Here is a 27,080-nt window from a genome sequence, read left to right on the forward strand (position 1 = left end):
AGCTGACAGACGGTGAAAGCCTCTGCCAGAGCTGTCGGTGGAAGAGAGTAGCCTCTCGTCGGTAGCCTACGGACTCCAAATACAAGTCGCGCATTACTGGACTTTGGGCCGCTTTCACAACCTGGGTTACCGTCGAGCTGCTTGTTTTGATAAAAGAAAAAAATATTTAGTTTGCATCCTGACTTTTTTTTCCCAGATTGGGAGCAGGGGACATTTGCTGTCAGCTAACTTCCACAATAGGTCGCTGCGTCGCTGGACTGCTGCATATGTTTTATTTGAGCTTAACAGTTTGACTCTAGCCCTTCCAGCCGTGCCCAATGCTGAGGAATGGATAGTGTGTCTGCTAAAGGTGGGAAGATGGTCGAGAGTGATGAGCAGCCGGAGAGGGATAGTGGCGGTGGCGCAGCGATGGCCGCACTACATCAATGCGAACTCATCCAGAATATGATTGATATCTCCATCTCCAGTTTACAGGGGCTACGGACCAAATGCGCCGCGTCTAACGACCTCACACAGCAAGAAATACGCACTTTAGAGGTAATGTGCATTTCAGATATGTCAGAATCCCTTCCTGCAATAGAAAGCAGTCTAGTCAAATTGCGGAGTCATGAAGCCCTAACGCTATGTCCGCCTCATATAGGCTTAATATTGGCTGCAAGCGAGGCGCCCTATCACATCAGTGAGCTGAGCACATTTTGTCGCTTAGAACATACTACTGGGTCGATAAATTGAGGTGAAGATGACTCAGTAATGATGTTGCTTGAGTGCTTCATTGTTTCTCTAGAAGATTCCTAAATTATCGAAATATTAGTGATGCTTTCTCCTGTTATTTGTGTGACCTCTTTCTCTATAGGTGGCAAGATTTTGTCAGGAGCCCCCTCGGATAGTTCACAGCACCCGTGGTGTGCAGCTGAATTCAGCTTGGCCTAATGGCACACATTTAATAATCTGCTTTTCATTTATGTTGCTGGATCCTGCTCTGTCTGCAAAGGATTTTCGTGTTTGTACAGTTTGTCGAGAGGCCTGCAAGAGAAAATCCAAAACGAAATGTACGACGTGTTCCATGTGTTTATTCAGTTTTCCCCCAACGTAAGCAGACAGGGGGTTGATGTGCGCGCTGCTTTTCCTGCATCTGGATGCAGATTCAGTTCAGTCGCGTTGGGATGACTTGACATTGCTTTGCGCAAGAGCCATTGGGCCTCAGCATATCCTACTACAGTAGGCAGCACCGTAGAGAAGTCATGCCTGGTCGCATGCAAGCATCGGCCAAGGATGCACACATCATGCCTATATAAAAAAAAATGCTCTTAAAAAAATTCAAATGCAGATTGGAAATGCTCAGTAGTACCTTTTTATGTAAAGTGACGCTCATTAATCTTTTAAAATAATCATTCCTACTATGTGAATTTTATAGTAATGTTGATAATCCTTTTCATAAGAGTCAGTTTTATCTCAGGCTTTGCGTGTTTCCACCCATTGGATATTTACAGTCACATATTGTTTTTGTAATGTCCTCAGCTGCGAGATGACTGAAGAAATCATATCATGGAAAATACAGCTTCATGTTGTTAGTAACAATGCCATGAGGGGACAACAGGCCCTGTACTGCTGAGGAGGGTGATGGGAAGAGGGGGCTGGTGTGTGGGGTATAAAAGGCTGATACAGTGCATTTTGATGAGACATGGAGTTGTGAAAAGCAATAGAAGACAGCCTGCACATTAGATGAACAAATCTTCAGTATATGGCTCCAGACATACTGACATCCTGGAGACATGATAGATGGTAAATGGGTTTTCTGGCTCATGGTTTATTTAAGCCTTATACCTTGGATAAAAGGAATACACACTCCTGATTGGCTAGAGGCTATCAATTATCCATGTCTGTTTTATTTCTGTATAACTGAGCACCCCGTGAACAATTGTGCTGTTGCCCCTAAAAACTAATGTTCCAGAGAGCTCCGGGCATTCAGTTTCAGCCACACAGCGACAGCAATAGCCTGGCTGAACTGGTTTTCAAGTGACCTTCAAAATGGTCCAGAATCACGGCTGATGAAGAAAGTAGCCCTTTTAAGCAACATTATTCAGTCACGAAGTTACAATGTGATCTCATTACTGTCCGATTGTGGGTTGCTGCAGCAGGCCAGGTGGCAATAAAGCATGGCCTGCTCAAAAGATCCATTTGTATTTGTGATGGGAGCATCCAAGTGTGTGATGACAAAGCAGTCCTATGTTTATAGGTGCAGCTTTTCCAGTTTGGTAATATGAATGTCTACAAAATAATTTGGGTAACAGCAGCTTCCTAGCTGGCAAGCATCAGGTGCAGTTTGGCTACGGTGCTGGAGCAAAATTTTCACAGGCTGAAGTAAACAGCGTTCAATGAAAAATTCAAAGTCTCTCAGTAGAAACCAGCCAGCTAATAGATCAGTTTGCGTTTTTATTTTTGCCCATTTCAGCACTGATTTTGTACAATAAGTGTGAATGAACCCCACTTGTTGAACTGATCATTTTGTCACATATGTGTTCTCATCTTAAAGATAGTTGATCAAATACTAACCTTGTCTGTCTGACGTTGTTAATACTAAACAAAAATCTCCTCTTTGCTTTTTGGAGGGTCAGTGGTAGAATTTTAATTTCTTCACACAAATGTTTTGAACTTGTTAGAAATTAGTTTTTTTAAATATCTGCTCTCAGTCTTTTCAAGCAAACTCAATCTATGAGGTGGGGAGTAGACTGCTATATTATAAAAATAAGACTATTCCCTAGTTTGTGAAACATTCTAGTAAGGTTCATAAGTTGTATATAACTGGGAGCTAGTCCTTGATCACAGATACTGTTTCTACTGTATAAGGCCAGCAGCCATCAGTTTTGGCCTGATTGTATTTGAATGGAGCAGAACAACTCTTTTTCCATCTGGGTAGAAACCACGTGTCAGTGGTCCTGTGTGACATAGTTTGTATAGAGAAATGTAAAGTGAAGTTCATTGCCTGCCTGCCTCTACATGCTTCAAGTCTTCTTCATCCATTGTCATGCGTACCTCGTCACTATGTGGAACAGGACGTGATCTGGCAGAGTACTTCCTGAGGTACGCTGTCTTGTAGATGCATTTTGCACCGACATTGTTCTACATGACAATGGGCAGGCCGTGCTGGTCTAATATATTTCTTGAAGACTATGAAAACAGCTCTGAGGGCTCTTTCCTGTGGTTAGCCTGGCCTGTTGTGAGGGGTTATCCCTGAAAGTCAGAAGTGCAAACAGTGGCTCTGGTTACCTGAAGGTGGTTTTTTGCTAGTTTGTAATCTTAGCAAAGTTCAGTTCTTTCTTATTGTACGTTTAGGATCAGAACAACCAGAAACCTTTGGTTTTGAACCCACACAAATCTACTTCCAGCTTCAGCAGCAGAGTGATGACAGCCTCCAACTGGTAACTGGCTTTTGGTTGCTGCTTTGGAAACTGGTGTAGTAGATACTTTCTGGTTTACAGCACAGCTAAACATAGACTGCTAAACAGTAGACATTACCTGTTAGCTTGGTTAGCAAGGTGCATCCGTAATTCACGTTAACTCTGATATTCATTGGGATGCTAATTTTGGCTTAAAACAAAATGTTCTTACCAGAAAAACTGAACAGCCAACTCCTTAGAGAGTCTTTTAGTAAAACCGAACGCTGAACAAGAATTTTTTAGACAACCAAAATGTTACAAGTAACTTACATGAACTGAAAGCACACTGTGAAAGAGCGACAGCCCTTAGAGGGATACACCTACACTCAGAATCTGGGGTTATGATACATAACTGACGTTGCTATGCCTCTGTCACCGTGGTAGCAACTTCTCAATTACAAGGTAGCCACACGCTAAAGCATACCCTGCTTTATTGTCTATCGTTTGAAACTAGCAATTGAGACCATAAACTCGTTAGGAAAATGTTTACTGAGGTAATAAATCAAGTGAGAAGTACGGCCATTTTCTCACAGGCTTCCATACAATCAGACTTCTTTTTAGAGCTAGTGGAGTCGCCCCCTGCTGGTCATTAGAAAGAATGCGGGTGTAACGCACTTCCGCATTAGCTTCACTTTTTAGACCTGGTCCTAAGCCCTCAGTTTAAACCCAAACAATACCTTGCCTCCCCTTTCACTACTACTGTATTTGCTGGCTTTTTTACTTTCAGTTCTGGTGGTGATGTGCTGATAATATCAATGTTTGTTATTCTTGTGGTATCTCTACTCAGTTGCGTGAGATCCGGTGGCACAAAATCTTCCTTTTGTTGTAGCTGCAGGTGTTAGGTGAAATGATTTTCTGTTCCCTTTTTTAAACTTTTTATCGTCTAACACATTTTCCAGTGCTTACTTTGTACTGTTTTACTGTCATTTTATTCTTTCTCATTTTCTTTATTTTCTACTTCTTGTATGCATTAGTTATGGGTTGAGTGGAGCATGTATGAATAGTTCTTTTTGTTCTTGATTTATTCAGAATGACTTAATGATCAAACCAAGTAGAGTCTTGCTTGGAACCTACTTTCCTGTCAATTAAACAAGGAGATAAGTCACAACTATATAAACAGAGAATTGGTTATGAAGAAAGCAATGGGGAAGACTGTTGAGAAAGTGACAGGTGAATTTTTAAATGAGGCAATACATTTATTCACTTTCTAAGATTAAGTGAAGTAAAGTTGCTGACATTTTAAATTTAAACGTGTTTTTTGAGCTGTGAACTAAATTATATGACTGTACTGTGATGAAACACGTCAATGCTGGTATTAATATTGACATTGACACCAACTTTATAAAAATTGGCATTTCATGGGTTGAAAATGGCTCCACCTGTCATCTGCTGTTTATAATCAGTCCTGAAAAGGCAAGGCCATGTCAACCGTTCAGGAGTTCTCTACGTCATGAAATTTATATAGATAGTAGAATGTTAATGCCCACCTCCCCCAGCCCCTATTTTTGAGTGTGAGAGTCTGTGAAACCGCCCGCGCTCATTTTCAAATACATGCTGATCAAGACATTTTTAGCTTCGGGAGCTAACAGCAGCTAACAGCAGAACTGACCTGCTGGAGGAAATCTCTGTCTGTGACTGACCGCAGGAGGAAATGCTTCTGGCAGCCAAAAAACCAACAGAAATCCTCTTCACATTTTGTAGCTCTTAAACTCTCCGGCTGTCTGTTCCTGCAGTTATCAGCTGGTAAAATCTTGTTTCAAAACATTAAATCAAGGTATAACCAGCATTCCACCATTACTGAACCTGTCTGCTGCGGAGCAGAGCTGCGGTCCACTGCTACTCTGTAACCAAGTTAAACACAGATGGGTTTATTTAAAAATGACTTCTGGCTTGTTTAAATGTCACACTTGTCTTCCTCTCATTATTATTATTATTATTATTATTATTATTATTATTATTATTATTATTATTTTTCTCTGGCCAGGGATGTCACTGAGCAACTCCTGCCTCACACATCCTTGCTCACTTTTTAGCATTTTTCAAAATTATGCAGTGGGTGGAGTTAGGCTCAGCCCTGGGGGTGAAGTTACACTTTAAGTTTTAGAACTGTGTTCAAGTCTCCCTGTCATCAAATTAACATTGCTTCTAGCTTCATAGTTGCTGTTCTTTAGGTCTCCACGACCTTTGAGCACCCTGTAATGGAACAAGAGAAAAGAAAAGAGAACAGTAAACATTTATTAATAAAGCAATGCACCAGTTTATTTGTCAAGCACTTAACCTTCATTCAAGCAATACATCGAATCTCTTTGTAGTAGTTCTCCCAGTTTGTCATTATGTTGTTTAAGCTAGTACAAAGGATTTAGAACTGACAAAACATGCAGTTCAAATCAGCTGGTGATTTGTGATCAGGCTCTTCCTAACATTCAAATATCCGTCATCGCTAAGAAGCCTGCAGAGTGGTCTAGATGTCTTTTAGCAGTCCTTCAAGTGCAGCTGGCCGGGCACGGGTTGCTGTCTTTATCAGCAGTCTTACTTCCTATGTCTTTACTGGCATAACGTTTTGAAACCACATCTTGCCATAAGTGTGCACTTTCACTTCTTGCTTGAGCCTTCCTTGAGATTTCACTTGCCACATGCCTAAAATATTTGAAGTCAGCAGATTGGGGAGTTAATCACAGATTTAGGAGGATTCTATATATCCTGGTAACATTATAATTCCACGTTCAAGTCAATATGTCAAGTGCTGTATTCCAGACATGCACAAGACATCCCTAAAACCCATCTCAAATTCTAGCAAACACACTGGCTCGCAACTCCCACATCAGTGTACAGGTGATCACATGTAAACCATTCCATAGCAGAGATAACTAGACATGATAGATGTCATTGCAACTAAAGATTTAAAGCCACTGAGCGAACTGTGCGAGGTCAAAGTCGTTGTCGCACTCGTGGTGCAAAGGGGTATCGCTCCCATATTGCACTGGAGTGCAATCAAGAGAGGCTTGAACTCACTTTATACTCTCATTGAGAGAGCTTTATTATTCCACTTGAACTGTGTGTTTTTCCTGCCTTGCCAGTGAGAGGATAATGATACTGGCCTCTCAAATGGAGTGCTAACTGGTACTTCACTTTTCACATGTTAATCCCACTCATCCTGGTCTCTGTCTGCCTCTCATGCTGCCTCCGTGTTACTTTTACTGTAGCTCTTTATATATTCCTGACTCTCACTTTATCATATCCACTGCCGATGTAGCTTGTGTGTTTGGTTTAACCAAATCAGTCTTCATGATCTAGACACTTAGCAACATGAACTTGAAAACATCTTAATAACAGGAGAGCTCAGTGTTTTGCTTATGTACTGTGTTTTACATAACCCTAAACCAATTGTTGCTAGATGTGTATTCATTGTTGTAAACCTTAACATAAAAGCAATTCACCATCTTATCTTTTTAATGACTGCTCTCCATGTTGATCAGCAAACAGCAAAGCGTCACTCTGTTTTGTCTCCTCATGGTGTTGGAGAGAGTTTGCTGTGCGCTCTTGGTGTGAGCTGTTGTGGCTGCATCTATATTTAGACATCTTTCTTCCTACGCATTTTCAGGGTTGGTTGTTAAATAAGAAAATCAAATGACGCGCAAAGAGCCTGTGCAAGAGGGGAAAGCAGAGAGGAAAAGGGGAGGGGAGAATCAAAGCCAATCCGCTGGGCTGCTTCTTATGACATGACAACCGCTGCTTGTGTGTGTGTGTGTGTGTGTGTGTGTGTGTGTGTGTGTGTGTGTGTCGGAGGCCTAGGAGAAGACAATGGAGAATGTCGCTTACATGAGAGTATAGAGGAAGCACAACTCCATGATTGTAGCAACACTGACCCTGTCTCTGTTTCCGTTTTTTTTTTTTTTCTTTTTTCTTACATTAAGGGTAGCGTAGCCAATAAGAATGGACTGCATGATGTGGAAATCAGGATGGTTGAACAGTGTAGGCAGGCCTTGATCTATTCTTAAACTGACTCAGGATGAGTTGCATTATATCCTGTAATTTTGAGGTCTGGTGTACTTCTTTTGTGGAAAGGGGGGGGTGGGGGATTCTTGCCCAAGCACCAAATCATAAGGGAGTGATCATGGTATGTCTGGTTGTAAATGGTTAAAATTAGCGACATATATTTACTATCAGTGTACTTTAATTATTGCTGTCCTGATGCAGAAAATGTGTTAAAAGTGTGACAAAAAATGTGTGTATGTTTTAAAATGGCACCCTTGACATGTTTTTCTGTCAGATATGTAAGCCTAAACAAGGCCAAGGATATGTCTGTGTACCCCCCCCCCCCCCCCCCGCACAGGAGATAACAATGATGGAGGAGGGGCAGCAGGCCATTGTCAGGGACTGTCAACCATGTGTGTTCAACCCCCCCCCACCCCACCACCCCCCAAAGTCCATGTGACCTGGCCTCTGCATAACTTGGCCTCGCTGGCCCCACTCTGTTTAATGTCTATTGACATCTTCATCATTTTTTACGCATAGATAAAACAGTGCACATCGGCCGTTGTTTACTTGCCTGACCCTGCAGAAAATGCGTCCTTGAAGGCAATATTAAAATTAGCATTGAATTTGCATTATCTCCCAGCTCCAAGTGCTACTGTTGCTACTGTCACATCCAATATTGACTGTGACACTGACTGGAGCTGCCACATCTAAAGACAGAAGAGTCTACAGGCAGCAACCATGTAAAAACAAAATGATCCCTGTCCTTGTGTCCCTTTGTGGCTGACAGTGACAATATTGTGTACAGATGTGGGGTTTTTTTTTCCTCAGATTGCATTTGTATCATAAATTATTGTTTTAAGCAAGCGTGTGTGATCTATCATCTGAGAACAATTACATTTTCAACTCTTAATGTTCAGTTTATACATTTTATTTGATCCCCACCAAACGTAGTTAGTTTGAGTTAGTTTTTAGAATGACTGTGGACCAAAGGGGACATATAGCTAATATGACACAAGGTGTGTTCCTATTCAGTGAGCCTGAGAACAAGAAACCTTTGCCTTTTTAGTCTGAGAGAAGTGAACTGACCTTCCTGTGCAAATATCATTTTCTGGGATAGAGCATTTGTTGCTCAGTTCTCAGACAGGCCATGCTATCCTTGGCAGGTGCACCAAAGTGGCTGTGTCAGCAAGAGCCTTGAGAAAACAATGGGAGCAGTGGGATCTGCTCCCCATGTCTGCTGTGTCAGGCAGGCCTCTGCTGGGACTCTACTCTCCTCTGTGGCGGCTGACACACTGGCTGTCACTCATCCCCCTCACAGCATTAGGCCGTTGCCATGGTGTTGTTTAGCTCTGCTGACAGGTGGGCTCTGACGCCATCATCCCCCCCCCCCTTCCTCCCCCCCTTCCTCCCACCTCCAGGCCACACGTCAAATGCTGCTTTCTCCACTCTGCACCAAAAATAATATGCAAGGGCCCTGTCATTATCTCTTCGGTTTGTCGCTCCCAACACAAATACACACATCACTGATATCAATGAGGGATCTGGGGACTTCTGTGCTTGCGTAATCCTATCCACCTTATTTATTTAGGATGATAATAGCAGAAGTCAGTGCTCTGCGTGTGACTGAAGATAAAATTGTTAGTCATGGTTTGTAGTCACCACAGTTATTATCCTGCTGAGACACATGATGACCGTCATATGTTGAGATGTATTGTGTCAGAGCTTTGTGTTTCACATGTATGGGAAAATCCCACTGAAATGTTGCTGACGACTCAGAAGAGGGGTTGCTAGGTAACCTGACGTCACAGGACTGCACTAGTGTATAGGGAGGTAAAGCAGGAGGCTAGCTCATTGGCCACATCTAGTAAAGGTCTCTTATTGTTGGCCATTCTTGTCCAGACCCTGAGAAACACTTAATTCAGACACTTGATGAGAGCACAGTGATGAATCAAGGAGGCTCTGTAATACTGATGATGTAATACTGACTATGTGTCTCCCATCTACTTTTTATACATGCTTGTCTACCAGTTTGTTTGCATATGTTCTGAAAATAGGGGGTTCCAATCCAACTTTGATTAAGAGAATGAGAAAGCACCTAAAATAAGGTTCAAACTCTACAGATATTGTGAAAACACCAGGGCACCACATCACTCCACTTGTATGTAAGGTCTGAACGTTTGCATTTAAGCAAAATATGTGACATTTTATCAGTTTACATTGCTATAATGCACATGGTTTTACTATTTTATAATGATAAATAATTGCGGAGCCAAATAGCAGCCGTCAAAGTCAATATGAAGAGCATTTAACTCCTTTTCCATCCTCTTTCTCTGCTTTCATCTCTCTGGACTACAGTGGAGGTGCTTTTGTTAGCAGCCTTTTTACATCCCAAGGCCACACTTTCCCAGAGTAGCGTGGCTGTATGAGTCTCTGTCTTGTTGGCGAGCGTACGTGTCACGGAGAGAGTTGAATGAGCGGAGAAAAGACGCGCGCCGCTCATTGTTGCTCAGGCACTCGAGAGGTGTCTGGTGGGTCGAGAGCTAGCTGGTGTTGCGCGGCTCATCTGAAGGTGCTGCCTGCTGTAATGGACTCTTACAGATAGACTGTGAGATAAGGAGACACACTATACGGCAGCGCTGAGCGGCACAACGCAGGCCGCTGCAAACCAATACCATGGTGTTCATTGTTATACTTACTCACAGGAGCACTGCACTTAACATTGGCTTGGAAAGCAATGAGGTAGTAGTTTAAGTGTCAGAGCTTCATAAGTCGTTATTTTATCTTCTTATAAGTGTTTTGAGACAAAAAGTAAAAGAATCCAGTGTTATCATTTACATAGATTGGCAAGAAGCTTGGGACACTACAGCAAAGGTCTTAATCAGGCCTGTTGTCACTAATGTGCTGATTAGTAGATGCAAGCGTCAAGAGGAAGATCAGAGGGGGGGTTGCTGTGCGTCAGAAAGCTACTACCCTGAGCTATGTTTAAAGGATAGCATGCCAGCTTTTGTTTTTCTTCTTCTTCTTCTCTCCTTTCACTCCCCTGCTTCATCAGCAGAGCCCCCAGATGGTGGAGACGTTTGGGATACTTTCTGCAGAGGAGGAAAGACACAAGGGGAAGGAGGGTGATGCTTCCTTGTAGCGGTGACCCTTAACTGTTTTTGCCTGTGTCCAGCCATGTGACCACAACTACAGGCTTTTGTTGTTTAGATTGCCTAACACAGGAATATCCTTTATATAATCGTGTGAAATGCATAAAGCAGAAATGTCAAGCTGTCTCTTGTTCTAGCTTCTCAAATGTGAGGATTTGCCAATTTGTTTGTGTCTTTCATTGTACTAGATTGAATATATTTCAGTTGTAAACTGGATTTTTCACTGTTGTCTGGTGTTTATAGACCAAATGATTAATGTGACAATTATTTTATTTTAATGATCATAATAATCATTAATTGCAGTCCTAACGTAATTTTTATGTCATAGATATAAGGTTGATTGTGACAAAGGATGACCTTCTTTATAATGTTGTGTCAGAGTTGGTTATGAAAAGACAATACCCCTGTAACTAACTGGAAAATTGACTGGTCATATGGCACTTTTCTTCGGTCACTGAGAACTTTGATGTCACTAAGCGTCTTGATTGTTCCACATGAACTTGTTTGCTCTGGCAGCACAGCAGATGCACTCATTAGACGACCAGTTCATTGTTCCTCTGTATAATAATTGCTGTTTATATTTAATTAACTGTCTGTTGCACTGGGGGAACTGGGAAATCGGGTTAAACAAACACTGGAATGTTTGCAGGTACATTGAGTTCAAGATGGAAAAACTGCAATTATGGAGTAATTCATGCATCAGGTTAATCTTTATCATATTGAAGAGGCATCTGTCGATGGAAATATATAGTAGTTTGCGTCAGGTGAGGTGATGAATCTAAGATGGATCTGTTTAAAGGCCTGTTTATGTCACTTTTGTAGAAGACTCAGTAGTCAGTAGTAATTGTGTTACTGCTCCAAATAATTGTGTCGGTATTATAGTAGTAATAAAATACATATTCTGCAGAATTTCTGTCATCTCGCTAAGGGCTCTGTGCCAACACAGAGGTGTGAGATCTCCTCCACACCGAAGGCCTGCTCTTTTGGCTGTAGCTCCTAGCTCACTGTGAGCCTCCCCTCTAACCCCTCCCATCTGCGCTGTGTTCTCTATTGCTCCCTGCAGGTGAAGCTGATGAAATACATCTGTAAACAGCTGCAGTGCAAGCAGAAAGTGCCAGAGACAGAAAGGCCTGAGGCCCTGGACAGCTACCCACACTTGCGAGACTGGCTACGCACCATCAACCTGCGACCAGAGCTCATTGAGGTCGGTCATGTTGTTTTGTGTGAATATCAGTATCCCTCTCTTTCTCTCTCTATCTCTTGCTCTCTGGCCTTGGTGACTGTGTTTGTGTCACATTTATGTGTATTCAATATGTATAGCCTGAACTAACTCACATGTGAATGAGGAATACTTGACCAGTGTGTGACCATTGAAATGTCATTCTAAAAGATCATTTTTATGATAATGATATTAAAGCCTCAAACAGATGCACTTGAACTAAAATGGAATGGTTAGTGAGTTAGAAAAGACAGACTTCTTTACACTAACCCCTCTTGGTTGCATGCAGATCTAGTTCCAAGCAAACTGCCATTTATATCTTTTGTCCTGTTAATGAGTGGGCCACTACTGGGTAGCCCAGTGGTGGCCCACCTACAGATTGAAGGTTTGAGTTCAGTAATGTTTAATATGTGTTGGTCAACATTGCTGAGGTGTCCCTGAGCAGGACCCTGACTCCCCTCCAGCTATTGTGTCTTTTGTGGAGTAGCGTAGATCTTAAAAGAGATATTTCCTACTGGAAAGTTCCTTTACCAATATAATTGTTCATGATTGTAAACGCATTAAAAATCAAGCATTGCTGCTAAAAAGAGGTCATGTCAGTGGTTCGTAAAGAAACTGCTCCCATTACTTTGTTTTGCTATGACTAGGTCTTCCGGGCTCACCATCAGACTGATCACTGCTCCTTACACCAGCACCCTGCAACTAGCTGCTTATGCACACCTGACAAAAATCCATTAACATAACTGCATTCATTTCCTTATTTCACAAGTTTAGTGTAATTGCCATTCCTCAGCATGATTTGTTGTCATTTTTTCCTCCTTCCGCTGGCTCCCCTTCCTGTGCTGCTGTAAACTCTTTTAATCCCTCTCGGCTACTGTATGTTTGTATTGTTCTTGTCTGTTTGTCTTTGTGTTGTGACCCGACCGTAACCTGCTTATTTTAAATGTTTCTGCTCTTGTTATTCTTTAATATGTACCGAGCTTGTACATGCTTTTTGTTGCGTTTCACTGCCTTGTTCCATATCTGATTATTTGTCCTCTGTTTACGGCTTAGTCATATCTGTCATGCTCAGTGCGCTGTTTAAACCTCAACCTTAACCCTCAAAGAATTTAGCCTTTTGCTAGAAAACGGAGTTTTTTTCGGTAGCATAGTGAAAGTGCTCATTTGTTTATCTTGTATGCCAATGGGGATTTCCTAAAAGATGTAGCATCGTCATGGCATGTTGATGACCCATTTAGATCAAACATTATTAGATTGAGATTTCTACAGTGCATCTCCTCGCTCTATACTATGAGGTCTATTAGATGGGCCATTACATTACAATGGTCATATGTTTTGTTTTGTTTTTTCTTTTACATAGAGTCCAACCTGTCTGCTCTCATTCTATGACTGTCAGTGAGGTATTGCATAATGTGATACAAGCATGTGGATTTTGGCAGCTTCTTAAATGAGCATGTGTGTCTTTCTGTGAACTAATTAATTTTCACTGTGGCTCTTCTAAGCAGCCCTATTTTGATTAACCCCGTGCTCGCCACAAGAAAAAGGTTGCCAGTGCATTTAGATTTGACCCCTCACAGGCCAAGCCCATAGGATGAATATTTTTGCAGGAATACATTTCTCAGATTTTCTAAATAAAATTTATAATAATTAATTTTAGGTGCAATGAAAACCCATCTGTGATGTTAAATGCTGTGTACACATAAAGAGCAATTCTGAACACAGCAATCATTTATACCAGTTATGTTGTTCATGTTGCTAAGAATGTAATGTTGTTATGAGTGAGAAGGTGGGAGTGGAGGGCCCACAGCCACTTTTGAATATCACATCTCACACCCTTGCTTGTATCCTTGTGTGTCTGCATGCATGTGTGTGTGTGTGTGTGTGTGTGTGTGTGTGTGTGTGTGTGTGTGTGTATGCGCTTCCTTTTGCTTACAGTATACACATCAGTGTGGGAGGTTGCCCTAGTTTTTTGATCAGTGTTTGCCCTCTCAGAGCAAGAGTTTAACCTGACTGATAAGCAATTGCGCACTTCCCATGACAAAAAACATCCTAAACTCACTGGACTATCTCCCGTTTCCTTCTGTGATTCATAAATTGTTATATGTACTGACATCTTGCCTACTGTCTCAGTAACTGAACACGAAATAAACAGTACATAGCTCAGTCTTGTAGGTCTGTATCCATACAGCTTCAGTTCTTGTTCAGTCTTTGACCCCTGGTCCTCAGCTATTCTATGCTTTATAAAAGGCAGGTAGTGATGTATACTGTATAACAGATGGAAATAAGAGGAAACAGAAAGGCTTTGAACAAAGAAACACATATTTTACTAAGCAAGAGTTGGGGGTATATGGATGGAACTAGTGTAAGGATTATTCTCTCAATAAAGAGCCTTGCTTGATGTTCAAACTACAATTTAACTAAATGGTGATTTAACAGTGTAAAGTCAAAGATACACATTTTGTATTCTCTCTCATGTTGTGTTCTCTCTTAGTCATGTTGCATTTGGCTGAATTCATTCATGATCCTAGTTTTCTGATCAGTGTTCTCTCGGAACAAGGTTTTAATCTGCCCTGACTAGTCGATCAACAGAAAATTAATCAACTATCAAGTGACATAAACAATCAACTATTTTGATAACCAAATAGTCATTTTAGTCTCTTTTTTTTTTTTTTTTTTTTAAAGAAAAATGACAAACACTTGCTGGTTTCAGCTTTAGCAAATGTGAGCATTTGGGGCTTTTCTTAGTCATACATGATAGTAAACTGAATATCTTTGGGTTTTAGACTGTTGTTCAGACAAAACAAGACATTTGAAGATGTCACCTTGGGCTGTGGGGAATTTCACTATTACCTGACATTTAATAAACAAAATGATTCATCGATTAATTGAGAAAATAATCATCAGAATAATAAATAACGAAAACTGTTGCAGTTGCGGCCCCAATTCAAATTATTATTCTAATTTGACAACAATAGTTGTCAGTTCTAAGTAGTTGATTGCAGGTTGTCACATAATGTGGAGCGGTAACCTCACAATATGGGGAGAAACACATGTTATAATGTCCTTTTTTTCTTTTTTTTATTTTAATATATTTACATATGCACCCATTATGAACCTGAGGCAAAGCAGGTTGCAGTGTATTCAGGCCCAGAATTAGTGAGACATTGAACACCTCTCTTCATGAGGAAGAAAATCAATGTCACTTCAATTGTTTAGTCCATACGAAAGGTGTACTTTTTTCTAACTATATATTCTTAATTTTAAAGTGTGCTTATTGTAGTCTGTTCTTTTATCCACCAGTGGTACCTACTCTTGTGATGTTTGCCTTACCAATGGAATCCTCTACTAGCACAATGTCGTGTTGTGTGTATTCACTCTACATAATACATGTCTGTTTACTTCCTGTTATCTCTTATCAAAGTTACCTTCACCTCTGTACATCAAGCTCTCTTTCAATGCTTTACTTCATCTACTGCATTAGTTTGAACGCTCTGAGTGAATGTGAATGAACATGGCTGACTCTCAAACACTAGAATGTAGAACATAATATTGAAAATATTGAATGGACACAGACTAAATCTGAGTACAGGTCTTCCGAGAGGTTTGTTTGTGTTTGGTCTTGAACTTTTGTTCAGCTGAACGAAGGTGGTCTTGACTACAGCAGAGTGTTTATGTATGTATGTGTGTATATATATATATATATACACTGATCTAGGCATAAATCATGTCTGTAGTAATGTATAATCTCTCAGAGGTTGTATGACCTATTTAGTGCCAGACCATGCTGACCTTTTTAATGCGGAGCTTCAGCCTACTACACCATGCAGACTTACAATAAAAAGCTTTTTATTGATGTCATTTCCTCCTCTGCAGGCAGTGGAAGCGAAGTTGTCCCTGGATGCCTTACTGCAGATGACAGGTGCTCAGGTTAGGGATACAATGCGAAGGCTAGGGTCCAGTTCAGAAGAATGTGCCAGGCTCAGTGCTGCCCTCTCCTGTCTGAATAGTGCCACTGAATCAGGTAAGTGTTCGCTCCAAGCTCCCATGATCAAATGCATCACACTGTATTCTCGTTGGGTGTACTAGTGCCTTTTTTGTTGTTGTTGCCTGATCAGGAGGTGAACTTAGAGAAGATGGCAGTCCCTGGCTGTCTGAGCCCACCAGGAGGGACAGCGGCTCTCTACTGACTGCAGACCAGCTAACCAACCTGGGGACACCTCTCCGCCCTCACAGTCCCTCACCTCTAGCCCGCCCATCCGCCGTCCAGTCCACACCATCCACCCCCTGCGCTGCCTTCCCTCATCCCCGCTCAGGCTCGGTGTCAGCGGTGCCCACACCTGAGGCGCAGATGTCATACATCCACAGCGAAAGCCCCCTTACAGATCCATTCCCCATGTCCGTAGCTCGTGCAGCTCGGCTCCACGGACACACCTCCACCCCACCTATAACTCCGCCCTCAAAGAGGCGTCACCGACTGAAGCCCCCCTGCACCCCTCCACCTCCGTCCCGCAAAGTGCTGCATCTACTTCCCAACATCACCCTGACACGCAGCAAAAGCCACGAGTCCCAGCTGGGCAACCGCATCGAAGACCCACCCACCAACAAGTAGGTGCTCAGCTCAAGATGGTGGGACTAACACACCGTTACAGAATTCACCTTTTCCAGAATTTTTCATAAGTAGGTCGTAGTAGAACTAGTAGAACTGAAATGGGAATCCTCAGCCACTCTTGGCTTTGATGGAACAGGTTTATGGGTGTTGTGGGGGGAAAGGTCCTGTGAGAAGAGAGCTAATTTATTATTATTAGTAATAGTATTATTATTATATTTCTAACAAGGCCTGTTGATGGCAACACAAATGTCCTGTTGAGATCTTTTTCATTTGGAGTCTACTGAAATTATTTTACCATTCCATTACTTAGCCAGAGCTGTAAACATGACAAATTGTATCTGCTTTTATTCTGGCTAATGCTGTGAGGTGAATATTCATATATATATGAGGGCAAACTGTCCTTTACCACTGTAAAATTCGACAGTTAACCTGTAAAACTACCACATATAGTGAAGAGAAATAGCAGTTAAAGGGTGCTGCAGCCTGGTCATGGCGGTATTACAGTAACTAGGTTGCTGTTACAGTCACATATTCCTTATCATCGCCTATAGAGTGATCATAACAGTTGCTGGTGAAAGCACCTGTCTAGTGTCTCACTTCAGTCTTACGCTGTGTCAGGCTTTCGTTAGATACATTCACATTTTCTCTCTCTGTCTCTTTCTCCCTTTTTCACATCCTGCCTGTTGCTCCTTTGCTCTGACTGTATGACTGCAGCTAATCCCCATACAGATTCCCAGAGATTATGAGTCATGTCAAAACAGGAAGTATTTCCTAGGACTAATGCTCAGAGGTGGCAAGACACACACAATCCCTCTCTGTCTCTCTGTCTCTCTCTCTCTCTCTATTGTGATTGGACGCACATACACAAACAAGCCACATGTTTATCCATAATATCCTGTCTGTTTATGGAAAGCTTAACTGAAAAAAAAAAAGCTGGCAAAGGCAGAAGTAAACATGGCTGACATAGATCCAATGCATCTAACGCATGCTCGGACAATCTTACTAGTTTGTCCCTGCGTACGTGCATGTGTGTATAAACCGTCACAGCACTGGCACTACTAGGTGCTCATGGATCAGTCCTCCTTGTGACTTCAATCTGGGTGTTAGGGATGTCACCCTGGTTATCCCATGCCAATGCTATTTAGGTGCTACAACGTGCCTCTCTCTAGCCCTTACATAATCTGTCTCATACAGTATAGTGCGCAAGCGGTTCTGTTGACATTCTGAGGTATCCAGTCTGGTTTTTGCCCATATACTGTATACCTTCTAATTCTCCTTTTTTTGTTTTCTCTTCCTCCAGATGTATTAAAAAGAATAAGTTGTTCCTGAATATGCAAGTCAATGGGAATGGATGTGAGGACTCACCTTCTCGCTACCCTGTCATGCCTGCGCGCACCCCTGGAGTCACCCCGGCTGCCACCACAGCACCTTACACCCTTCCTGGCACGCCAACCCTCCTGGAAGAGCACAGCACCATTAAGAGTGAGTCATGCACGTGTGTTGATTTCTATTTTGCACATTTGGTGAACGCATGTTTGACATTTCAAAAGTAGTGGTTTATCCCAGATGACCTATTCAAAATGATTGACATTTCTGCATTTAATTGCATAGTTTGGTTGTATAATGGGTTCTAGGAAAATTCAATTCCTTATCTTTATTTTCTATGCATTCTTGTGCTTGCATGTGTGTGTTTGGGCTTAAATGTGAATAAAAAGTTTGGGTCTGCAACATCTCCACAATCCCTTCTTCCGAAATTTAGTTTGACCCTGTTCCAATGACAAAATCTAAATTGTTAAATTCTCAGTATGTGATTAACCACTGGGGTCACTTCATTAAATCTTTCTCCCTTTCTTTTCCTTCCTTCTAGATAACGTAGCAGTGCATCGCAACTCCCCACAAGCAGTGAGGAGGGACATAGGCCTAGCAGTCACACACAGGTAGATCTTTCCTGCTCTCACACAGAATATTTTATCCTAAGCATGTATCATAATAAACCAAATAAACTAGATTTGTTCTTAATGAAGTAATCAATTAACCATATTAATAACTGTGCAGTACTTTAACGCTGTAGGTCTAACAGCATTTCTATTTGTTCAGGTTTTCAACCAAGTCCTGGTTGTCCCAGACATGTCAGGTGTGCCAGAAGAACATGATGTTTGGGGTGAAGTGCAAACACTGTCGGTGAGTTGAGCACTTTCTTTTTAATGCACAGTTCACTCAACATTTTTATTATTGACCGAGATAGTAAAACAGTAGCACATCAGACACAAGACACATTAGAGAGGGCTCTGACACAATTTGATCCTTGGCCATGGTATACATGTGATTTCTAGGTGCCATGTGCTGATAGCTACTGCATCTCTAATATGCTGCCTACTTTTTGCGCAGGTTAAAGTGCCACAACAAATGCACAAAAGAAGCTCCATCCTGCAGAATCTCCTTTCTACCAAGTAAGCTTTGTTGTATCCTCAATCTGCAACATATTGACGCAATGAATTGTGCCTATACATTGTGACCTTACGTAATTCTCTTCTAGTTGCCAAAATTCGGAGGACTGAGTCTGTTCCGTCTGATATAAACAACCCTGTGGACCGGCCGCCAGAAGCACCACAGTTTGGCACACTACCAAAGGCCATTACCAAAAAGGTAAAAAAAAGGCTTATGGGTTCTGCACTGTCCGACTGCTGTAATTTGAAACAGCACTGCGTCATTGTCAACTTAACTATGACAGCTTGATATCAACATGTAAATCAATACAGCCATAATGTAGTGGCACTGAAGTGCCAGACTAGAGTCTTGTCTATGGCATTTAGTGTTTATATGTATGGGAATTAAGACTTTATTTGCAATAATCCCCATTGGTTCTTGTCACACAGATAACTTGTATCTCTGCCTGATCCTATTCTACCATCTGAAAACCTCACCTGACTGCTGCGATGTAAAATGAAATGCAGACGTTGTAGATGTCATTTTAAATATAATATCATATGACCATCATCCATCAATCCTGATTAGTGTTGTTTGCATTCATCCCCGTCCCACCAGGATCATCCTCCAGTGCTGAACCAGCTGGACTCCAGCAGCAATCCGTCCTCCACCACCTCATCCACACCCTCCTCCCCAGCACCCTTCCAGCAGAGCAACCCACCCAGCGCCACTCCACCACCCAACCCCTCGCCCAAAGGCCATCGGGATAGCCGCTTTAACTTCCCAGGTAAGCGTCACAGATGCCTGTATACAGAGACACACAGATATACACAAGTATAGATAGCCAGATAGCCTGACAAACATAAACAAAAATATTGTACGTACTGAAATGTGCATGCTAGAATTGTAGTCTTCATTTCCCTTATGATACAGATTGTTTTCCCTAGATCACTTTTCCAGTTTAACAGTATTGGCCTCAAACATACTTCTCTCCCTTTCGCTCATATATGGCATTAACACTGAAAGACAATTGTAGATATGCTTTTTTTTTTTACAAAGTCTGTTAATTCAAAGCTTCTCTAACCAACAGTCTCTCTCCCTGAAATGCTTGTCGGTCTTTCCCTCTCTTTTTTTTTTTTTTTTTTACAAAAAAGCCGCCTGTTACTTTCAGCATAGACAGCAGTTTATCTTCCCTGGTGAGTCCCAAAATGTCATGATGCATTGTTACTATCCCATCTTTGCACTCTCCAAACCTTAGATTCCCTGCAGTTCTCCCTGTCCTCTGCATGTTTGCTGTCAGGTTTGTGGCAGTTAGCTGTCTGTCACTGTGTGCCAGTACTAGGTTTGCATGTTGACACTAGGAGCCATTTTGACCCCATCTGCTGGTGGTAGTGGGAAATTGCATGGGCCGTCATGTTCTGTTCTGTATGTGGTCGGCCAAGAGGCTAATGCACCAAGCCCTTTGGAAAAGGGAGAATAATTTTTCTCATTCTTCTCATTCTTTCCTAAACCACCTTTAATTCTCTCTCCACAGATGTCTCCAGTCCTGCTACTTTGCACTCGGATGTCCTCCAAGACACTGTGTAAGACTGTCATTATAATTTATTTAGAATAAATCAAGTTCAATCAGATTCAGTGATGACACAATAGTTAAAATATTTAGTTTTTCCCGGAATCCAACCCTCTAATACCAAATCTCTGTATCACAGCAGTGAAATAGAGCAATCAGCGGATGACATACATGCTGAGCTGGTAGAAGATGAAGATGAAGAGGTAATTTCGCAACATGTTGTGTTTGCAGTCTAGAAAATACACTTAAGTTCCAGATTTTACTGTCAGCTTATGAGGCTATTAAGACTCATATTTATGAAATTTATCTTGCATCATATTTTGTTCTGTTTTTTTGCTAATATACTGATAGAGACTGATAATGTTATCCATCAAAGCTACTGTAGCACATATATGTCTAAACTGAAAGAGCCAGATTCATTGTAGAGCTCATGGAGTAACCTTTGGAAGTACTGGACTGGTGCCACAGAACACACAAATGTCTCTTAACCTCACACAGAGGAGAAAATGGTGACGTACATTTAAATAGATGTTTGTTATGGCACCAAGAGGAGTTTTTTTTTTTTTTTTTTTTTTTGAAAGTCAGCTGTCAAAGCAGAGTGACATGGGTCAAACTAATTTCTCTCAAACTGTGTTGAAGCAGTTATAAGGGCAACAGATGTCATTATAGTTACTCAGTCAGATACATTAGGTCATTTCCTAGTGAACATGATAATGATGGCAATTTTTCATGCCATTACAATACCCAAATGGCAGGTTTCTTGTAAAAGATTTCAGCATAAATGGCCTGGCATTAACCTTAAACAGCAGCTCCCCTGACAACTGTTTATTGAAACCAGGTTGACCTGTTTGGCTGTGATGATGTCAGGGGTTGTGATGTTATTCATTTAACCAGGAGAGTGTTGCTGACATGGAAATATCACTATTTCACTATAGAGGCAGCAACACAAAGTAAAGAAAAAACAATAGTAAGTTAATGTTGGCTCATGATTTACAGAATACATTTAAGAGCGACAGCACATTTTTGAAAAGAAAAATTTGCCAGTACTTAAGTCATTTTCACATGTCCACACTGCGTAGTGCACACTTAACTGGGTACCTTGCTTTAGGTAGATAGCGTTATCCCTTTATGCACAGGAGAATAACAAAGCCATCACCACACTCTTGCAGGAAGGGGAGGAGGAAATTGAGGTTGAAGATGAAGACCCCGAAGCAGAGGAGGAGAACGAGGACAATGAGGAGGAGAATGAGGACGAAGGGGAGGATGAGGATGACGGAGAGGATATGAGGATGAACATGGGCTCCGACGGCGAGTGTGACGGCGACGAGCTGGACGATCTGCCCAGCTCTCGGGGAAACCAGTGGAAGGGCCCCATCTCCCGCAAGGCGAGCCAGACCAGTGTCTACCTGCAGGAGTGGGACATCCCGTTTGAGCAGCTAGACCTCGGAGAACTCATAGGAAAGGTGAGGAATCTTCACTGAGACTAGTATATGTATCATATTCTAAAAAAGGCCACTCAGGCTTAAGTTGTTTTCTCATCCAGGGCCGCTGGGGCAAGGTGCACAAGGGTCGGTGGCATGGTGAGGTGGCCATCCGACTTCTTGAGATCGATGGGAACAACCAGGACCATCTGAAGCTCTTTAAAAAGGAGGTGATGAACTACAGACAGACCAGACATGAGAACGTGGTCCTCTTCATGGGGGCCTGCATGGCTCCACCACACCTAGCCATCATCACCAGGTAAGAGCAGAAATATCAAATATACTGCACCTCTAAAGTGATTCTAACCTGTCCTGAATACATGTTTTCATCGTCAGTGTATTCTTATTTTCTTCACCTCTCTCCACAGTTTTTGTAAAGGGAGGACGCTGTATTCAGTTGTTAGAGACACTAAAAACACCTTGGATATTAATAAGACCAGACAAATCGCTCAGGAGATTGTAAAGGTAATGTTTTTTTATGTCTAGTCAGAGCTCTCATTGATGCATTTGATTTTAAAACTTCTGCATTTTGGAAAACATGTAATTTTGCCTTGTTGCTCTTTAGTTTTCACTTTTGGCTTTCATGTCCCAAGATCTTGTTGCCAGTTCAGTCTTAATATCTGCATGAAAAGAAAATGCCACAGTGAAAAAACATTAATTGTCCAACAATGCAAGGAAACTATGTTTTGAATTCAAAAATACATAACCAGAATCCACATTATGTACCTTCAAATTGATATAAATGTTAAGTAGAGCAGTTTAGACATCCCGCTTTGTCCAGGACTTGTCTGAATTAACATCAGAGCCTGTGTGCCAGCGCCTCATGAACTGTCAATGTTTGTCTTCCATTACAGGGAATGGGCTATCTGCACGCTAAAGGCATTGTTCACAAAGACTTGAAGTCAAAGAACGTTTTTCATGATACCAATAAAGTTGTGATCACAGACTTCGGGCTGTTTGGGATCTCTGGAGTTGTTCAGGAGGGGAGGTAAGAAAACTCCACTTGAGAGGCTTAAAAACACAACCTCAGCGAAAGTGCTGTTCACACTGCACTACTATTACCTGGGGAGGTCCAGTGATTTGTAATAATTGCTGAGGTCCACAGTGGCTCCAGTCCTGCAGACATCCATCTCCCTTGTCAGCCAGTATTTTTTTTTTTGCAAAGACTGAGTTCTCCTGATTGTACATTGTAACTTCCAGCACACTCTTGTTTTTGAAGTACATTTTGAACACACAGCCTTTACTCTGTATATGTTTGGCTTTATGAATAGCTGTTTTGCAGTAGTAGATAATGTATTTTCCACTCTAGTTAATGCATCTTTCCACTTCATTTGATTTGTTACTGAAAAGTGTGCTTTTTTTTTTCTTCCAGGCGTGAGAATAAACTAAAACTTCCACATGGCTGGATTTGTTATCTCGCACCAGAGATTGTGCGCAGGATGAGCCCAGGTAACAATGAGGACCGCCTTCCTTTCTCCACCTCGGCAGATGTGTACGCCTTTGGGTAAGCTATGCACACACAAGCTTTGGAGACCTACTGTCCTGTCACACCTGTTTTTGACTGAGAAGAGCTTACTTTTACTTAGAGACTTTACCATTTGACAGAATAATCATACTTCTGTTTTCCCCTTTTAAGCACCATTTGGTATGAGCTCCAAGCAAGGGACTGGCCAATCACCAACCAGCCTGTGGAAGCTACCATCTGGCAGGTGGGGAGCGGAGAGGGCATAAAGAAGGTCCTGGCAGAGATCAGCCTGGGCAAGGAGGTCACTGTGAGTTGAAACGGAAGCAAAATTGTCAGTCATTCAAAAAAGTGCATATTTATTTTGCTTTTGTAAGAGTGGCAAATAATGATGCAAATATTTAGGCAGAGATATCAAGATGTTGCAAAACATGTTAGATCGTTCATCATTCATAGTCCACAGTCCAGCGAGCACATGGCTCAGCGTTTTGCCATGCGTATTGACACAAAGTGGTTTGTTGTCTCAGGAGATCCTCTCTGCCTGCTGGTCGTACGACCTGAGAGAGAGGCCGACATTCACCCAGCTGGCTGACATGCTGGAGAAGCTGCCCAAACTCAACCGCAGGCTGTCCCACCCAGGACACTTCTGGAAGTCTGCAGAGTAGGTATCCCAGAAACAAAGGACGATTTAACGACACTGGACATGTGAAAACAAAAGAAGATCTCTTATTATGTATCTGCTATTTCCTCGTGGTACAATGGCTTCTTAATAATGATCAGTGACTCCAAACTCAACTAACAATATGAGACTGAAGCAGAGTTTTCAGCCTCAGGGTTAGAGTTGGGGTTGCATAGTCTTATGTAGAAATAAGATTCAAAAATTTGTTAAATTTTTTTAATATCAAAAAAAAAAAAGGTTTGAAGTATTTCTGTTGAGCATCACACATGACCCTCATGCACTCTGTCACTGCACCATGGCATAGTTCTCTTTAGCTGCGGATGCTTGTTCTCAAATGGAATGTGAACGTTATGGTTTATATATGTAAATGTGAATTGTTTAATTTATTCATCATACAACACTCTTGACAGTTGTCTCCCGACCGAATCAACACATTTTTTGACAGAAAAAAAAAGTGTCACAGGGCATGACTGTCGCTGTCTCTTACATGTACAGTTTTGTAATGTCACGACTGTCTAACAGTGAGATTGGATGGTCATGGCAATTTCCAGTTTCGGAGGTAGGAGGAAGATGTACTTACTGTCACCTAGGTATAAATAAAGGGCATTGTGTGACATTTCATCTTTAGGTGAGAGTAGCTTTCTAAAGCGGGAAACAACTGACTAAAAATTCAGTTTAGTACATACGGAAACAAATAGGGTCTTAAAAAAAAAATACAGTCATGGCCATAAAAGCTTGTTGTCATCTCTGTTGGTAATCATGCTCATGTGGTAACACTGAACATTTCTCCATTTTGTACCCAAACCAGTTTTTCTTACCCACATCCTGCAGCGACACACCCATCCACACCTTTATTCACATGACATGATTACAGTTTCACTTTCATGTCGTGATTCCTACTTTTATCTGCTTTCTGCCTATGATTTGCTTCTTCACACACCTCTTGTCATGTTTGCTCAAATACTACATGCAACTATTTTATCTTTAATGGGGCTTCACTATCAATCCTGTGTGGTCAAATGCTATTTTTTTTTTTCAGCTGGTTGATGGGAGATTAAAAGAAAACAACACAAATGACTTTAGGTCTGTTTGGACCTGAAATGATGAAATTAATATTCAAGCAATCTCTTTGTGGATTGAACTCACACAGCCTGACCTGTTTTTAGTGAATATCTTTTAACTAATCTATGTGTATGTAATATCTTTCTGCTTTTCAAATTGTGCTTTCTTTCTTCAACTTTCACTAACCGTCTAACGTTTGTGTTTTCCTTTTGCTCTTTTCTCTCTTTTCTTCTTTTTTTTTTCTCTTCTCTAATCTAGGTTGTAGCAGTCACTCTGAAACATAAGCAATGCAAAACAAAGCCTGGGTCTGCCTTGCATGCTCCTGAATCCTTAACTCTTACAGGATTGATCAAAGCATTGCCTCTGCCTGAAACAGACACTGCTTCCACTAATCCACAGTCTGATCTTCCATGTCTAACCGTTGCGTTTTCTTGTTCGGAAGAGAGGATCGGTGGACCGAGGTGTGGCGGGAGGGAGGGGACGACCGTCCTCCGCGCTTTCCCTCCTTTCGTCTAATATCTCTTTGCCTTCCTTTTTGGGTTTTTTTCTGTAACGTTGTTCGGGACTCTGAGGCTTGTGAATTAACTGGCTTGTGGTGTCTTTGCTGAGACTGACTGGCGTGCTGTGGTCTGTGCCTGCTGATGGCTGCCCTGTCCTCGGCCCGCTCACCTTCTCTGTGCTGCTGTGATGTGGTTGTTCTTGCCGGGGCCCTGACCACATGGCTCTTTTTCCTCTCTGAAACACAAACACACACACACACACACACACACACACACACATACACACACACTGCTGGACATAAAATGGACCCTACTACTAAATGGACCACTTCATTTATCAATGTTTTCCTTGAGGGTTTGACACACGTTTGACAGGCTGCTTGAGTGATGTTCTCAAACCAACTGCCTCTCAGCTCCTCTCACCCAGTTTTTTAATGGTTGTGTGATGGCATGTGCTGAGACGTTCACCAGCCCATGTCTAGACACAATATGCACTTTGTCAACAGGAAAAAAATAATCATGAACTCTTTTTTTTTTTTTTTTTTTTTTTTGTTGCTGTTGTTGTTTTTTTTTAGTTTGGTTTTGAATAGTCATATTTGCAGTGTTTTCTTTCTCCAGGAGGGTCTCAGAGGCTTGGACAGTGTGATATGCTCACTTGTATGTTGTCTTTTTTTGGAATATAATCTGGTAAACTCACCGTTGATTGGACGCATTTGAAAAATGAAAAGAAACTGGTGAAATATTCCCTTCATCGTTCACAATCCACTCGGGAATAGAATAATGCTGGCTATTTATGATTAAAGACTTTTTAATAATGTCCATGCATTGAAGTGTAAAGTGCACCTTATGAGAAAATGAGTTATTTAGAAAGATCTTTCTCTCAAGAAGTTGAGTGATTTCATTCTCTGCGCAAAAAAAAAAGATAAATCAGGAACCTGGCGCAAAAGTGTCCTATATCTTCCTAAAACATTACCTCTTGTGCACGCTTGTGTATACTGTTTGTAATTGCTGGCTTCAGTTGGCGTGCTTGTATTTATGTGTTGTGTGTGCGTGTGTGTGTGTGTGTGTGTGTGTGTGTGTGTGTGTGTGTGTGTGTGTGCACGTGCGACTGAGTGAGCGTACTGTGTTGGAATACATAGGGTTGGTTTCGTGAAAGACTGCAGTTAAATGTGTTGCAAATCCAATGGTATGTAATGTACATACATTATTTAATGTATAGCAAATTAACATGATTCTTCTAATATTTGTATAAACATTTTATATGTAAAATACATCACAACATTTTTGAATAGGTACTGCTATGGCTATTACAGATGTATATATATTTATATTTTTTTCATGTATAAAATACTGTATAAAAGCTGTACAATTTTTTAGAATGGGCCAATACATGTTTTTTTATGTTGTTGTAAAAATTCATATTTTTGTATTGCATGTGATTACCATTCTGTACACGCAGTTTCTGTTTTCATCCATGGAAGACAATAAAATGAGGCTTGTCATGTAA

General features: G+C 41.5%; 1 protein-coding gene across 3 annotated transcripts; it reads left to right on the forward strand.

Annotated features, from left to right (window-relative positions):
* Nucleotides 1-27,080, forward strand: ksr1a (kinase suppressor of ras 1a). 3 transcript variants are annotated; one of them, XM_044371113.1, is made up of 22 exons: nucleotides 1-349; nucleotides 468-537; nucleotides 11,628-11,768; nucleotides 15,657-15,804; nucleotides 15,899-16,388; nucleotides 17,693-17,874; nucleotides 18,260-18,329; nucleotides 18,490-18,573; nucleotides 18,781-18,842; nucleotides 18,929-19,038; nucleotides 19,438-19,606; nucleotides 19,974-20,015; nucleotides 20,354-20,402; nucleotides 20,529-20,592; nucleotides 21,559-21,852; nucleotides 21,933-22,129; nucleotides 22,239-22,335; nucleotides 22,725-22,858; nucleotides 23,243-23,374; nucleotides 23,507-23,642; nucleotides 23,860-23,993; nucleotides 25,332-27,080. In XM_044371113.1, the coding sequence occupies exons 3-22, from the start codon at nucleotides 11,637-11,639 to the stop codon at nucleotides 25,336-25,338; spliced, it is 2,733 nt and encodes a 910-aa protein (XP_044227048.1). In that variant the 5' UTR covers nucleotides 1-349; nucleotides 468-537; nucleotides 11,628-11,636; the 3' UTR covers nucleotides 25,339-27,080. The 3 variants fall into 3 exon arrangements, with proteins under 3 accessions (XP_044227048.1, XP_044227046.1, XP_044227047.1); XM_044371111.1 differs by having other exon boundaries at nucleotides 1-537; XM_044371112.1 differs by lacking the exon at nucleotides 19,974-20,015 and having other exon boundaries at nucleotides 1-537.

The sequence above is a fragment of the Thunnus albacares genome, chromosome 13 (genome assembly GCF_914725855.1).
Source record: "Thunnus albacares chromosome 13, fThuAlb1.1, whole genome shotgun sequence".
Lineage (NCBI taxonomy): Eukaryota > Metazoa > Chordata > Actinopteri > Scombriformes > Scombridae > Thunnus > Thunnus albacares.